Source organism: Mustelus asterias, chromosome 4 (genome assembly GCF_964213995.1).
Source record: "Mustelus asterias chromosome 4, sMusAst1.hap1.1, whole genome shotgun sequence".
Taxonomy (NCBI): domain Eukaryota; kingdom Metazoa; phylum Chordata; class Chondrichthyes; order Carcharhiniformes; family Triakidae; genus Mustelus; species Mustelus asterias.
The window spans coordinates 11,409,551-11,425,107 of record NC_135804.1 but is presented as its reverse complement, the minus strand read 5'-3'; the positions used below and the strand labels follow the sequence as shown (position 1 = coordinate 11,425,107).

Below are 15,557 nucleotides of genomic sequence, written 5' to 3'. Positions count from 1 at the left end.
GTCCACAAACATTTTCCAGACAGTGGAATAATCATTCAGGATTCTAGTTCAGATCGCTATTCAGTTACCCCTGCCAGAAAGTGTGCAGGTGTAGAAGCCAGAGGAAGAAGGATGAAGCTGATGCAACTGCAATGGCCCCATAGCTAAATATCTTTCTGATAAGTCACTTGTTAGACTGGCACATAAGGATTGGTCAATTGAACAAATACCAGAGGACAGCCAGTGCCCATGAAACCTTCCGTCAACAACAATTCTTGGCAAAGTCAATGTTTACCAATGAAGATTCTTCCACTTTATTGTATTTATTCAAAGCACATTTGTTTTGGGAATTGTCTTGGAAGAATCGGTTATTTAATGCAGAATTGAGAACTACGGCAAGGTGGCACAGTGGTTAGCACTGCTGCCTCAGTGCCAGGGACCTGGGTTCGATTCCCAGCTTGGGTCACTGTCAGTGCTGATTCTGCACGTTCTCCTCGTATCTGCGTGGGTTTCCTCCGGGTGCTCTGGTTTTCTCCCACACTCCGAAAGACGTGTTGGTTAGGTGCATTGGCCATGCTAAATTCTCCCTCAGTGTACTTGAACAGGCGCTAGAGTGTGGTGACTAGGGGATTTTTACAGTAACTTTGTTGCAGTGTTAATGTAAGCCTACTTGTGATGCTAATAAATAAACTTTAAAGAACCTGATTTAATTTGTTACAATGGCCAGAATGGATATTTGCCTCCAGTTTATGCATTATGTCTAGCTGTAGAATCGACCTCTGGAATGGTTACATACCCACTGGGTGGAAGTGGAGCACCTTACCTCACACCCTATTCTATCTCAAATTTTTTGGGGAGTGATCCCTTTGTGCATTCAGTGGTGTGAGTCAGTCACGGTCCCATTTTAATATTCTGTGAACATTCCACCCCTCTTCATCGCCAAGGCCACCTACTTCTGCCCTTGTAACAACACCTGTCTCCACCCCTGCCTCAGCTCAAGTTCTGCAGAAAACATTATCTATGTCTTTGTTACCTGTCTACTTGACTTTTGGAATTTGTCCTCAATAAGCAGTGAAAACAGACCCACAGAACAAAGCAAATGAACAAATGCCTTTCATTTTAAGCAAAGGAGTCGCTGTCATATCTCGGTATTTAAAGGTTTTACATAAGAACATAAGAACCAGGAGTAGGCCATCTGGCCCCTCGAGCCCGCTCCGCCATTCAATAAGACCTTGGCTGATCTTTTCGTGGACTCGACTTACCCGCCAGCTCACCATAACCCTTAATTCCTTTACTGTTTAAAAATTTATCTACCTTTGCCTTAAAAAGATTCAACAAGGTAGCCTCTACTGCTTCACTGGGCAGGGAATTCCACAGATTTATGACCCTTTCTAAACCCATATTTCTAAATCCTCGGCCTTTTTGCCCACAAATTTACTTGAATACTTTTACAGGGAATTCCCACTATTAGTGTGGTGCATTTCAATGTGAATTTCTTTTACTTTAGGTGGGACCAGATGTAGCTCTATATACCGATAACATTACACAAAAGAAATATGTGCAATGACTTCCTGACACACCGGCTTTTCTCAGTGTTTAACCTGCTGCGTGAGCTGACACTCACCTACCCAGGCAAGTTTAACTCCTGCATTGAGTCAAATGGCCTCTTTCTGTGCATTAATTTCAATGGCTTTGCAACATAAATTGCTAACCCTACAATATCAGGGCCCTGACTAAAGCCACATGAGTTTTCCATTGATGCACTGTCGCTATCCTGCTGTTTATTGCCTGAGGTTGATTTCTTTCATTCTTATTATATACATATTTCCCTCTTTGACTGTTGTAGTAATAGTTTGCTCTATAATTCAAAAATTGCTAAATTATAGGGGGGTTTTGGGGAGAAAAAATGGTTATGCCTGAAAATCAAGTTTAAAGCATTCTTATTTACAGGTTTAGCAAGAGATAGCTGTTGTATATTAATGATCTGGTTTCATGATTTTGCCCACAAATTTACTTGAACATTTTTACAGGGAGTTCCCACAATTAGTGTGGTTTATTTCAACGTGAATTTCTTTTAATTTAGGTGGGACCAGATGTAGCTCTATATCCCGACAACGTTGCACAAAAGAAGTGTGTGGAATGGAAAGAACATTAATTCCATAAGCTGTAATAAATGTAATTAATAGTCTGATCTTGTTAACAAAGGTGACCAATAAAACATAATTCAAAACTTTAATGGCCTGAAGAGATTTTTCTTCCCTTTGAAAAATTTGGGTAGAATTCAATTGACACCTTTACTGCCGTATCTTGCAGGAGTACTGAACAAATAGATTCTTAGAACTTGTAGGTGGAAATGATTAAAAGGAAATCACAGAGAGCTGCAAATGAATAATTAAAATGATTATATATTATGTCTAAAGAGAAAATATACTATTTCCTCCTTCCTAATATTGCTATTTTCACTTTGGTAGTGATTAAGTAGTTTGGTGCTGTTACAGATTATTAATTAGATGTTAACATCTGAAAGCAGTGTTTATCTGAAGTTGCTGTGTAGGTTTCACCTGAGGCCAATCCACTGAAATCCCCTTTTGTCCTCTGAGAGAACCTAAAATTCACCAAATTAGTTCTGCAAAACAGATGCATTTCTTGCAAAATGTTTTTGAATCTACTTTTCGTGCATTGCTTTCTCATGTGAAAGTTGTGCTAGCCAAGGTGAGGTTGCTGAGGCAGTTGACCGGAATACTTTCCATTTTTGGGCTTCCTGTGCTAACATCGAATGCTACCAGATCACAGTTGAATGCAGTGGAAAGCTTCCACTACACAATTTTCCTCCACCCAACTTTGGAACAAGATTCTCTATCGCGGCCGTGTGAAATCTTCCACTTTCCACATTAGCCATTCGGCTTTCTTGAATTAATTTGCCAAATTGTGCCCATTACTCTCAAATTAGAAGACTGTTTTGTGCTATGGTCCCAAGCTAATAGGAAATGGATTAAAACTGCCTAACCTTATTTGATGCAGGACATTGGTGGGAATTAAATCATCATCAATGCACTTTTGTTAGAATGAAAGCCTTGCATTTATATAGCACCCTTCATGAGCTCAGAATACTGTAATATGCTTTGCAACCAATTAAGTGCTTTTGAGTTGTAGTCACTGTTGTAAGGTAGGAACAGAGCAGCCAGTTTAAGCACAGCAAGTTCCTACAAAACAACAACCTGCCAATGATTAGATCATTTACTTTTGTGATGTCAATTGAGGTTATATTTTGTCTAGGCCAGTGGGGAGAACTCTTGTGTTCTTTTTCAAAATAGTGCCATGGGATCTTTTACAATCACCCGAGAGGGAAAATGGAGCCTTGATTTAGTATTTCCTTTAAACATGTCAGCACATCTGACTATGCAGTACTCCCTTCATACTGTACTGGAGTGTCAGTCTTTTGTTCAAGTTTCTCATGTGGGACTTGAACTGACTACCTTCAGATTCAGTGGTGGAAATGCTACCAGTTGAACTATGGCTATTGCATGGAAAAGTGCTTTAGATTTTGTTAATGCTCCAGTGGGAATACAGAGGTGAGAGGTACAAATAGATAGCCACCGGAATTTTACCACCCCGCCCGCCACGGGAATCGGAGCAGGCAAGGAGCGGACCATGGAAAGGTCCGTTGACCTTGGGTGGGATTTTACAGTTTTGGGATGAGCGAGGCCACAAAATCCCACCCAACATTTCCAAATTCGGAAGCAAAGCCTTCATCAATAGAAAAAATGGTTAAAAGAGGGGTTATAGATCTGTGTGCATATGTATTTCCATTCATATATTCTGTGCCGACTATTTTCACAGCTCTGAGTCAGATTCTGACGTCTGTATATATCAGCACAGTTAACTGATGAGCAGATTGTACACCATGTTGAGTTCTGCATATTGGAGAGGGTGCAAAGAAAGACAATAGTGATAATTTCTAATGCAGTGAGGATTAGCTACAAGGAAACATGGCAGAAGTTCAATACGTAACATAAAGGTTAAGAAGAACCTCACTAAGGTATATCAATATTAGATGGCACAATTAGAGTAAATCCAGGATATTGCTTGCAAGTAAGTAGCGTTAAAAATGTTCCACTCCAGATAGCCAGGTGGTGAAGGATAGGACTGGGGCCTAATCTTTACATACTTATAAGCTTTTTATTTACAGAAACACACACGTTACAAACATGGACCTTCAAATGCTAATAACCACACTTTCATCTTGCTCCTGTATATAGGAACACAAATGAACCCCCGAATAATGCCCATTGACCTGAATACAATTAAACACTCAATTAATATACAATTAACAGAAAGGATGCAAGCTGTCAAACTTAAATTGGTGATATTTGAGGCAAGTATTAGAAAGAGCTTTCTGAATCACACGAATAAAGGTTTGGATGAGTCTTCCAATCAGAGTAATAGGGACAAAGGTATCAGGATATTCTAAGCAAATACTAAGGTGGGAGAGTTACGGTTAGCTAGGCATTTTCCCATTCCGGATTAATCTTCTGATGGTTTGGTTGCTTTATTCTGATTCTGACACTTTAGTGGTATGTTGGTTGAGTGAGTCACAGCTGTATTTCCTATATGCAAAGAAGGAGGGGTGGGGGGGAGTTTCTGCACAATCATTCATAGCGGATGCTGGTAAAGAGCCTCGCCTGGCTTTCTAATGGGAAGTCCGTAGGAGAGGTAATAAACCTTGAAAAAGGCTGATGGTTAAATGCTTGAAAAACTGTTAACTTCTTACCGCAGTGACGGGGGAAAGTCACTGGAGGAAGTTACTAAGATTCAAAGAGGGCTGAGGCAAAAGCACCCTGGCTTCACTTGAAACATTTGAGGTTGGAATGAGTGCTTGATGAGAGGTGAACGCTGTCAGAATCAGAGAAGCTGTTTTAAGGATTTGTTCCTAAAACGCTGCGCTTGATAACGCCCGCCCACGACGTGTTATTAGTACATAGAATCTTGCGGGTGTAGTTACTGGAATCCAGCCTCTAATGTGAACTTTTCGGATATAACAGTACAAGAATACAAATGCGAAACAAATAATCCAGTCACTCTCCTTGCCCCAACATAGATCTATTTTCTGGATCTGTTTTCCTAATAAACTATTTTATCATCCTTCTGCTTTCTTCTCTGTTCCCCTGAAAGCACTGACTCAAGTCATTAGATGTCCTCTCGTACATTGCCAAGGCAGCTTTTCCTCACGTACTAACACAGACAGCTCGTGTTAGCAGAATGTTTCATCCTGGAAATCTTCATGGCTGAGCCAATCCTATGCTCATCCAATATATGCCCTCACACATACAGTATCATGGTGTAGTGGTTATATTGCTGGATTAATAAACCAGAGGTTTGGACCTGTAATTCAGAGAACATGAGTTTAAATCCACTCTGATAGTTTGAGCGTTTGAATTCATTTTCTTTTTGCAAATCTGTTACAAGTAACAGTTAAGCTGTCATTTGTTGTAAAGCTCCAACTGGTTCACTCTTGTCCATTAAGTTTAAAGTTTGCTAATGTCGCAAGTAGGCTTACATTAACACTGCAATGAGGTAACTGTGAAAACCCCCTACTCGCCTCACACTCCAGTGACTGCTCGGGTACACTGAGGGAGAATTTAGCACGGCCAATGCACCTAACCAGCACATCTTTCGGACTGTGGGTGGAAACCAGAGCACCCAGAGGAAATCCACGCAGACACAGGGAGAACATGCCGACTCTGTACAGGCTGTGGCCCAAGGCCAGGAAATGAACTCGAGTCCCTGGCGCAGTGCTAACCATTGTGCCAACGTGCCACCCATAGAAAGAAACTGGCATTTTTACCCAACCTGGCCCATAAAAAGATAGGACTCTTAACTGCCTTCCAAAGCAGCCTGGCAAACAAGCCCATTGTATCAAATGGGCAATAAAAGCTGGACTTTTCAATGATGGCATCACATCCTGAGAATTAATTTAAAAAGTAGACATACATATGTCCAACGAAGGTAACGGAAAATAATGAATAGTGAAACCCATGATGAACTTTCCCCCTCTATAACCCAAGACATTATTGTCAGTTAACAGCTCCTACTAACACCCAGGCCCATCTCCCCCAGTTGCTTTAGTCCATGGAAATCTCTCTGCTTTCATCTTTTCAATTTCATTCACAATTTTCAACTTTACTGCTGACATCGGAACAATCTCGATTCTCATCAGAAAAAACAACTTCCTTTTCTGTGCCTATCTTTATAAGTCAACCATCATTGTTGCCTTTTATTTTTCTCCCTCTAACTGTATAAACTAGGAGCACAAAATATATCTCTGGAATGTTTGCATTGCAGTGTTAGGCAAACAATTATTCACTGGGTTCATCTATTCATACAATATATGTTTTGATGTGTTCCACTATAGAAAAAAAGATGTTATCGCCTTCCATTGTTATCTGAAATTGATCACACAACCTGATGAGATAAGCTGGAAGGAACTATTTCTTCTTCTCTACTTTGTTAACCAGCTCGGCAAACTTACAGGCAGTCTTCGCTACAGAATTAGAGTGGAAATAATGACATTTTAATATGGTAAGTGTGGGAAATTCAGCAACATATATTCCAGTCTTATGCCTTTACATGGAGCCACTGCACTAAGCATTGATACCAGTCCCATGAGTCACTGATAAAAGACCTAAGACACTCCGTTGACTTCATAGAAACATAGCAACTAGAAGCAGGAGTAGGCCATTTGGCCCTTTGAGTCTGCTGTGCCATTCATTTTGATGATGGCTGATCATTGAATCCAATATCGGTGGTGACGTTCACGAGGGGTCATAGGTTCAAGGTGAGGGGGGGGAGGTTTAACAAGGATATCAGAAGGACGTATTTTACACAGAGGGTGGTGAACTTCTACTTCACTACCCCAGGGTGGTTCAAATGCTTTACATGCTATTAAGTACTTTTGAACTGTAGTTACTGTTTTAAGAAACAAGGCAGTCGATTTCCACACAGCAAGGTTCTGCAAACAGCAATGAGATAATGAGCGGACAATATGCCAGAATTTGCTGGAACATGGTATCTCATGGTACACTGAGTTAGTCAGACTTTATCCTGCGCTCTTCAGCTCAAATCCTCTTGCCTTGGAAGTTGCAAGAAGTACAATCTAATAATGTCGCGCCAAGAGCAACAGGGCATCTTTACCATTGTGAACTAAGGGATCAACTGTTCATTTCCTTGAGATTGAAGGATTGAGAAATAAGCAATGGAAGGACTATAGAAACATAGAAACATAGAAAACTACAGCACAAAACAGGCCCTTCCGCCCCACAAGTTGTGCCGAACATATCCCTACCTTTTAGGCCTACCTATAACCCTCCATCCTATTAAGTCCCATGTACTCATCCAGGAGTCTCTTAAAAGACCCTATTGAATTTGCCTCCACCACCACTGACGGCAGCCGATTCCACTTGCCCACCACCCTCTGTGTGAAAAACTTCCCCCTAACATTTCCCCTGTACCTACCCCCCAGTGCCTTAAACCTGTGTCCTCTCATAGCAGCCATTTCCACCCTGGGAAAAAGCCTGTGAGAGTCCACCCGATCTATGCCTCTCAACATCTTATATACCTCTATTAGGTCTCCTCTCATCCTACGTCTCTCCAAGGAGAAAAGACCGAGCTCCCTCAGACTATCTTGAGAAATGAATTAGCTTGGGTCAAATGAATGTCAAATCAGGGACAGGTAACAAAGTAAAGAGAGGGAAAGAAAGATGAGAAAAAGGAGCAAAAATAATAAACAGAAAAAATAAATATGACATTTTTAAAATCTCTAACAACACTTCACTACCTGAAGAAATGAGACTCCTAATTTTATGAGCCAGAGAAGTTGATTGGCAATCATTGTCAATTATCACCCTATTATTAGGGTGGGTCAGGTGGTTGAGGGGTAGTCAGGGGGTAGGAGGGATAGTGATCAGTTTCGGGTAGTCAGAGTTTTGGTGAAGGATAGTAAGGAGTCCAATGAGGAGCTGGGGTGGCAATAGATAGTTACAGTAAGAAGTAACTTCTTACTGTGCTTACCCCAGTCCAACGCCGGCATCTCCACATCATAATAGATAGTTACCCAGGGGTTAAAACTGGTTTTAATGCTTCTAATCTTTCCTGGGTAATTATTCTGGCAAGTGAATCAGAACCATCCAAAGTCTCCAACTTTAACTCAGGGCTTCAGATGCAGGAGAATTACCAATAGGAAGTCCAAACTTCCCATGTATCCTGCATAGTCAGTGCATGGGGGCTTCCTCGGAGTCCCCCAGCACATCTTGAGTCTACCTCCGGGGTACAACCATCCAGAGTTCAGAAGTTGTGGACCAATGTTTAGGTTGGCTATGAAAAAAGAACAAGGAGCAATCCAGAGGGAAAACAAGATCACTGGGGGAGTGTCAGTTTCAATGGGGGAGAACAGACCTGGTCCCGGTAAATTGGAACCAAAGACTGGCAACGGGTGCCTTTGAACAGGAGCTATTTCAGGTATATTCCACTTGAGGGAAAGGTAAGACAGACAAAGCTGGAACTCCTCGTGACAATAGAAATAAAGTGTAAAATAAACAGAAAACGGGTATGTGTGGCAAGTATCAAATTGAGAATACATTCGTGGAACCAGGCTAAATATAGAAAATGTAGAGGGGAAGTGAGAGAAGAAACAAGCTCAGCAAGAGAACACATGAGAAGACAGAGGCATCTAATATAAAAGCAAATCCAAATGTCTTCTATTGGCCTGAATAAATAGTAAAAAAGTGGTAAAAGGAGAAGTAGGGCTACTTAGAGACCAAAAGGAGGATTTAAGCTTTGAGGTCAGGCTGAAATACAAAATGAATATCTTGCATCTGTCTTTACCAAAGAAGAAGATATTGCCAAAGTCATAGAGAAAGAGGAAGGCATTGAGATAAAAGCAGAAAATGCTGGAAAAATTCAGCAGGACTGGCAGCATCTGCGGAGAGAGAAACAGAGTCAACATTCTGAAGCAAATGACTCATCTTTGGAATTTGATGGGCTAAAAATTGACAAAGTGGAGGTACCAGAAAAGTTGGCTGTAAAACTGAAAAGTTACAAGGACTAAATCAGTTGAAGATGGAAATTACAGAGGCCCTGGCCATAATCTTCCAATCCTCCTTGGACACAAGAGCAGTGCCGAGGGATTGGAGAATTTCAAGTTCAGAGCTTTAGTTCAGAAAAGGGCGTAAGGATAAGACCAACAACTACAAACACATCAGTTTAACCTTGGTGGTGGAAAACTAAGAAACAATCATCCGGGACAAAATTAACCATCACTTAAACAAATACGACATCATTCTGGAAACCCATTTGCAGAATTGGACCCATGCAAGAAAATTTTGGTTTAACTAATTTGATTGAATTTTTTTGATGAGGCAACAGTGAGGGATGATGAGTGTAATGAGGTTGGTGTGGTATAAGTGGACTTTCAAAAGGTATCAGAGAAAGTACAACACTAATGTCCATGAAAGAAAAGGGACAACAGCAACATGGATATGAAGTTGACAGTGATGGAGGAATGGCAGACAGCTATTTTATTTGGAATGGAGGGAAGTATATAATGGGGTTCTCAGTATTTGGGCCATTGATCTATATTAATGGCACAGGCTTGAGTATGTAGGGCACAGTTTCGTAATTGGCAGATGACACAAAACTTGGATGTGTTATATAATGTGAGGAGGATAGTGATGGGATTCAAGGTTAGCACCGCTACCCTACAGCACCAGGGACTCAGGTTCCAGTCCGGCCTTGGGTGACAGTCTGTCTAGAGCTTGCACATTCTCCCCATATCTGCATGGGTTTCCTCCGGGTGCTCCAGTTTCTTCCCACAGCCCAAAGATGTGCAGGTTAGGTGGATTAGCCATGCTAAATTGCCCCATAGTTTCCTAAGATGTTTAGGTTAGGGGGATTAGTGGGGTAAATATATGCGGTTACAGGCCGAAGGTGGGAGTTGGGCCTGAGTAAGATGCTCTTTTGGGAGACACGATGGGCCAAATGGCTTCCTTCTTTACTGTAGGGGTTCTATGATAAAAAGGACATGGACAGGTTGTAGAATGGACGGACATGTGACAGATTAAATTTAATGCAGACAAGTGCAAATTGATCCATTATGGTAGGAGAAATAAGAAAAGGCAAAACTAAATAAAGGATACAATTCTAATGGGGTACAGGAGCAGAGAGACTTGGACTACCTCTACGCCAATCGCTGAATGAAGGTGACAGGGCAGGTTGAGAAAGTGATTAATAAGATACACAGGATCCTAGCTTTATAAATAGAAACATAAAGGATAGAAGCAAGGAGGTTATGGTGAATCTTTATAGGACATTGGTTTGACTTCAACTGGAATATTGAGTTCAATTTTGGGCATCATGCTTCAGGAACAAAGTAAAGGCACTGTAGAGGATGCATAAAACATTTGTAAGAATGGGAAGAAGCACTGACATTCCAAGGATAAATTGGAGAAACTGGGATTATTCTTCTTGGAGAAGAGATTTGATAGAGGTATTCAAAATCACGAGGAGTCTGGAAAAAAGTAGCATTCCCAGAGCATTACACTGGGGCATCAGGCTGAATTATGTGCTGGTGCAGGACTTGAACTCATTACCTTCAGAGTCAGAATGCCTGAAACACAACTAAGACAACTCAACCTCATAAAGAAATCACTTGTGAACTGCAAAGAATTTCTCTCACATGGGATAAATTGGCTGTTCTCTGGTGTGCATGGATAGCATAGATCCCCTTTTAAAGCTTAGTCACCACTGAAGGGCAGCATAGAAAGCATTTGAGCAGAGTTTGTATGCAAGTTAAAAAAAACAATTTGCCATATGATTTTCCCTAGGGCGGCACGGTGGCCCAATGGTCAGCACTGCTATCTCACAGCGCCAGGGACCTGGGTTTGATTCCGGCACTGTCTGTGCAGAGTTTGCACATTCTCCCCATGTCTGCGTGGGTTTCCTCCAGGCTCTGGTTTCCTTCCACATTCCAAAGATGTGTGGGTTAGGTTGATTGGCCATGCTAAATTTCCCCTTCGTGTCAGGGGGATTAGTGGGGTAAATATGTGGAGTTACGGGAATAGGGCCTGGGTGGGATTGTGGTCAGTGCAGACTCGATGCGCCGAATGGCCTCCTTCTGCTTTGTAGGGATTCTATGATATGATGACATGCAATTAAATTGCAATCTTCCGAGAAAAAAATACTTTTATATTTGAATTCTAAATGCATAGCGATCGTCTACTTGAGTTAAAATGCTTTAGAGCAAACTGTAAAACAGGTCTGACTTTCACAAGGCAAAAACAACCAGGTCTGGGCTTGAACAGCGGATGTGTCATCTTCCATCAGTTATGTGCATCTGTTTCTCTCTCCACAGATGCTGCTGAGTTCATCCAGCATTTTTGTTTTGTTTAATTTTCATCACAGAATGAACAATGCTATTATAATTTCAATTGAATTTGCTTGCTGGATGGGAATCAAAATTTATGGCGACAAAATAATCATTGACAGCTCATGTTCTTTCGCCTTGACTCAGACTTACTCTTAAATTGAGTCGTCGGTGGACTGCGTCGAGAAGATGTGAGTCGGCAGCCAGTGAGAGGCAATTTGGAAGAGATGTGGACAAGATAACCTAGGCGACACTGAGTCACCAATAAAGGCTGGCCAGCCTCAGTAGTGCTCCCTGTAGCACCAGGCACGTGGAAAAAATGCATTCTATTTATACCTATTTTTGTATGCTGCACGAAAGTACTGTTGTCATTGTACCAGATAATGTTGGAAGTGCACAACAAGACCTTTCAACATCTGAGAAGTGAATAGACATGTTAAGATTTTAGGACCCTCCATCAGCTAGTTCTGGCCTGTTAGCGATCTTTACAGAATTGGCTGCATTCTTGAAAAAGGAGAAATTTGCAGTGTGGGGATTGGACTAATTGGACAGTTTCTCCACCCATAATGAACGGGCAATGGTCTCTTCTCTGCTGTGTGACCGACCTGCCCCGCTTTTCCAGTAATTACCTGGATTGCCTTTCATTTTTCTAACATTTACCGATTTTATCTATCAGTCCCAAAAGAGACTGTGTTGCTCCAGTCTATACAATACTTTATAACTGCGCCTTTCTAATATCACAGCAGCAAATTTACTATCATTTCCGTTAGCCTTCCTCCGCATCAGTAAGAATCGAAAACCTTTAGATAACCCCAGAAAATGCCGGAAAATCTCAGCAGCATCTGTGGCGAGAGAATAGAGCCCACGCTGCGAGTCTGGATGACCCTTCGTCAGGGCACAGGTGCTGAGATTTTCCAGCATTTCTTGTTTCAGATTCCAGGATCCACAGTATTTTGCTTTTATCTTTAAATAACCGATTGATTTATAAATAACTTGCTTACTCTCCACAGAAAGAGAGAGAGGGAGAGAAGAGAGGGAGGAGGGGATGGTCCCTGCTGAAGATGCCCCACAAGGGAACCCCTGAGAGAGCCACCACTATTCACGCTTCCCAATTGACCAATTGGTTGGAGAAGGTAAGGCAAAGCCATTGATCTCTCGCCCTCCCCCCCTACAGCTGCCGGCACTCCCAGTATCATGGTTGCTTTAGAACGCACTGCAATCTCAGGGGCCTGCCAATAAAACGGTTGGGAATGAAAACATCTCGCTGCCCCTGAAAAAAAATCCGACTTCAGAAATTACTTACCTGTGCAAAACAGTGACCACTTAGACTGAAGTGTTGATTACAAGTTGGGCGAATTTCCAGCAGAGTTGATGTTGATCAATGCTTCCCACAATCATCCACCCCCCAGTCTCAAGAGTATATCTCACTCAATAATTTGTGTTTTTTTTTTAACCATCAGATGCTCCTCTCGATAGCCAAGTGCGCAAACTCTCAGCTACCTTTAGACATGTATTTCTGGTGACATTTATTAACGCGCTCCCCGAGGCGAGGGGTGCCAGCGCTGTTAGATGAAAAGGAGAGGGGGTGATGTGAAAGGTGCAATTTCAAATATAAATCGTTATTCAGGACAAGAGCGTATTGTCGGTGATATCCACTGACTCCCCGGGATGGGAAAGCTACACAATGGGCAAGCAACAGAACTGCAAACTATCTGTAATAATGTTTAAAATTCTCACTGAAATCTATTGCATTATTACCTTGCATGTTCCCTGCAGTGGACTTAAAAACTGCAATTGTATAAGGCGTTCGTGAGGCCACATCTGTCGAACTGTGTGCGGTTTAGATGTCCTCATCTGAGGAAGGATGTCCTTGCTATAGGGGGAGTGCAGCGAAGGTTTACCAGGCTGATTCCTGGGTTGGCAGGTCTGTCATATGAGGAAAGACTAAGTTGGTTAGGATTGTATTCATTGGAGTTTAGAAGAGTGAGAGGGGATTGCATAGAAACGTATAAAATTCTAACAAGTTTAGACTGGGTAGATTCAGAAAGAATGTCCCCAATGGTGGGGGAGTCCAGAACGAGGGGTCATAGTTTGAGGATAGGACTGAGTTGAGGAAAAATGTCTTCACCCAGTGGGTGGTAAATCTGTGGAATTCACAGCCACAGAATGTAGTTGAGGCTGAAACAATGCCTGATTTCAAGACAAAAATAGAATGAGGAGAAATGGGGCTAAATGGATCAAGGGATATGGAAGGAAGGGGGGGAATCAGGGAATTGAATGTGATGGTCAGCCATGATGATAATGAATGGTGGAGCATCCTCCAAAGGCCGAATGGCCTACTCCAGCTTCTAGTTTCTATGTTTCTAAAAAAAAGCCCAATTTCAGTGCGAGCATTGGACTTGGAAGTTTCATTTCCTCTTGTTCAAGAAACCTCCTAGGATTTGAGTATCGGGTTAATTGGGAGTGGGTCATTTTAAATTAGAATCCCTACAGTGCAGAAGGAGGCCATTGGGTCCATCGAGTCTGCACTGACTCTTACCCAGCCTTACCACATAACCTCACATATTTACCCCGTTGGTCCACTTGACCTACACATTTTGGGACACGAAGGGGAAATTTAGGATGGCTAATCCACCTAACCTGCACACCTTTGTGTGCACCCTCCTTTTAAGCAGACTTCTTTCAGAATACCTGGAATCCTCTTATATTCATTTTTCCAGAATTGCTCGGGAAGTATTAAGGGTCTTAGTCAGTAATTCTCTGCTCTACATACCAGCCTGCAGCCTAGATAGTTCAGGAAAATAAAACCATCTCTCATCTATTTGACAACAGAATGGGGTGCTATGCCACCTCTCCCCTCCCGTTACGGAGCTAACGGTTGTCGCGGTGCTATGTCCGGATATCTCACTTGCTGCTGATCAGGGTTATAGTGCATCGGTGAGAGTTGTCTCCCTTTGAAAATAAGGATTCTGACAGAGGAACAGAACAACAGTGCCAGAATGAGGAACCAATGACCCTGCCCAGGGACAAGCCAATCAGAATTATAAACCCCATCCCATTCCAGGTCGCTCTCCATTTTTTTCCAGGAGGGCTTCAGTAAGTTAAATACATATTGGAGCGATGCAAAAGTCACTTTCCCGTCAATGGCTGGGGGCTCACCTTAAAGATTAACCTCTGTGCTGGTTGATAAAGGCATCATGACATTAATGCGCTACGTTCTTATCATTGTCCCCTTGTGCAGCTCTCCCCGTCCAGATTCCAGTTCGGGATCCATCGCTCTGCTAAACCAGGCCAGAATTATTCAGATAAAAGAAACCACTGCGGATGCTGGAATCTGAGACAAATGCTGGAAAATCTCAGCAGGTCTGGCAGCATATGTGGGGAGATAATAGAGCCAACGTTCCGAGTCTGGATGACTCTTAGAGCCACTGCGTCAGCAGTCTGAAGAATGTCCAACTTGAAACCAAACTGGATAGATCTCAGTCTAATCCTGGAGCGAGTTTTAGCGCAATCTCCAGCAATCTCATTTGCTTGTTGCCGGTACAGACATGTACCTGGAATATGCTAAGCAGTGCACATTATGCACGGACATCATAAATTACAAACAAGAATTCAATTAGCCCTTTGAAGTGTAACCTTCAGTGATGACCTGATGTGGCGGATCGGTCTATCGGTTAGACATTATACTGTGAACGCAAAATCGCTTATTTACGCGTAGAATGGCTTTGGGTTTATCTGATGTGATAACTGTACAGTACCTCCATCCCACTCACCTGACACCACTCCTCGATTTGTGTTCTGGATAAAGGGATTCTTTTTCCTTTCATTTCTCAGTCAATATAACCTTCCTCCAACCCCTTTCATTGGCTTGACTACAAATCCTTGTCTTGTTGGACTAAAGTACTTGGCCCAGCAACGGCAACAGCTTACATTGATTTAGCCTTGAACTCGGGGAAACGTCCCAGAGCGCCTCACAAGGGTTAGGGTAGAGAAGATAACTGCCACGCCGAAGGATTGGATTTTGGGTGGGAGATCAAAGGCTTAGTCAAAATTTCAATAAAGGACTTGAAGAATGCGAGTGACATGGAGACCTTTCGAAAGGGAATTCCAGCATCGGGGGCAGGGAGACAAATGGGACAGAAGGGATGGGATGCAACAGAGG

General features: G+C 42.3%; 1 protein-coding gene across 4 annotated transcripts in view; it reads right to left on the bottom strand.

The window, feature by feature from the left end:
- mafa (MAF bZIP transcription factor a) overlaps positions 1-15,557 on the bottom strand; it is a 540,876-nt gene that overhangs the window by 361,276 nt on the left and 164,043 nt on the right. Inside the window, exon 2 of one of the 4 annotated variants that reach the window (XM_078210559.1) lies at positions 4,124-5,361. The exons of the other annotated variants lie outside the window; for them this stretch is intronic. Coding sequence (XP_078066685.1) covers positions 5,340-5,361 — 22 coding nt within the window. The 3' untranslated portion in view covers positions 4,124-5,339. Of the gene's footprint in view, positions 1-4,123; positions 5,362-15,557 lie in introns of those variants that run through there. 4 annotated transcript variants of the gene reach the window in all.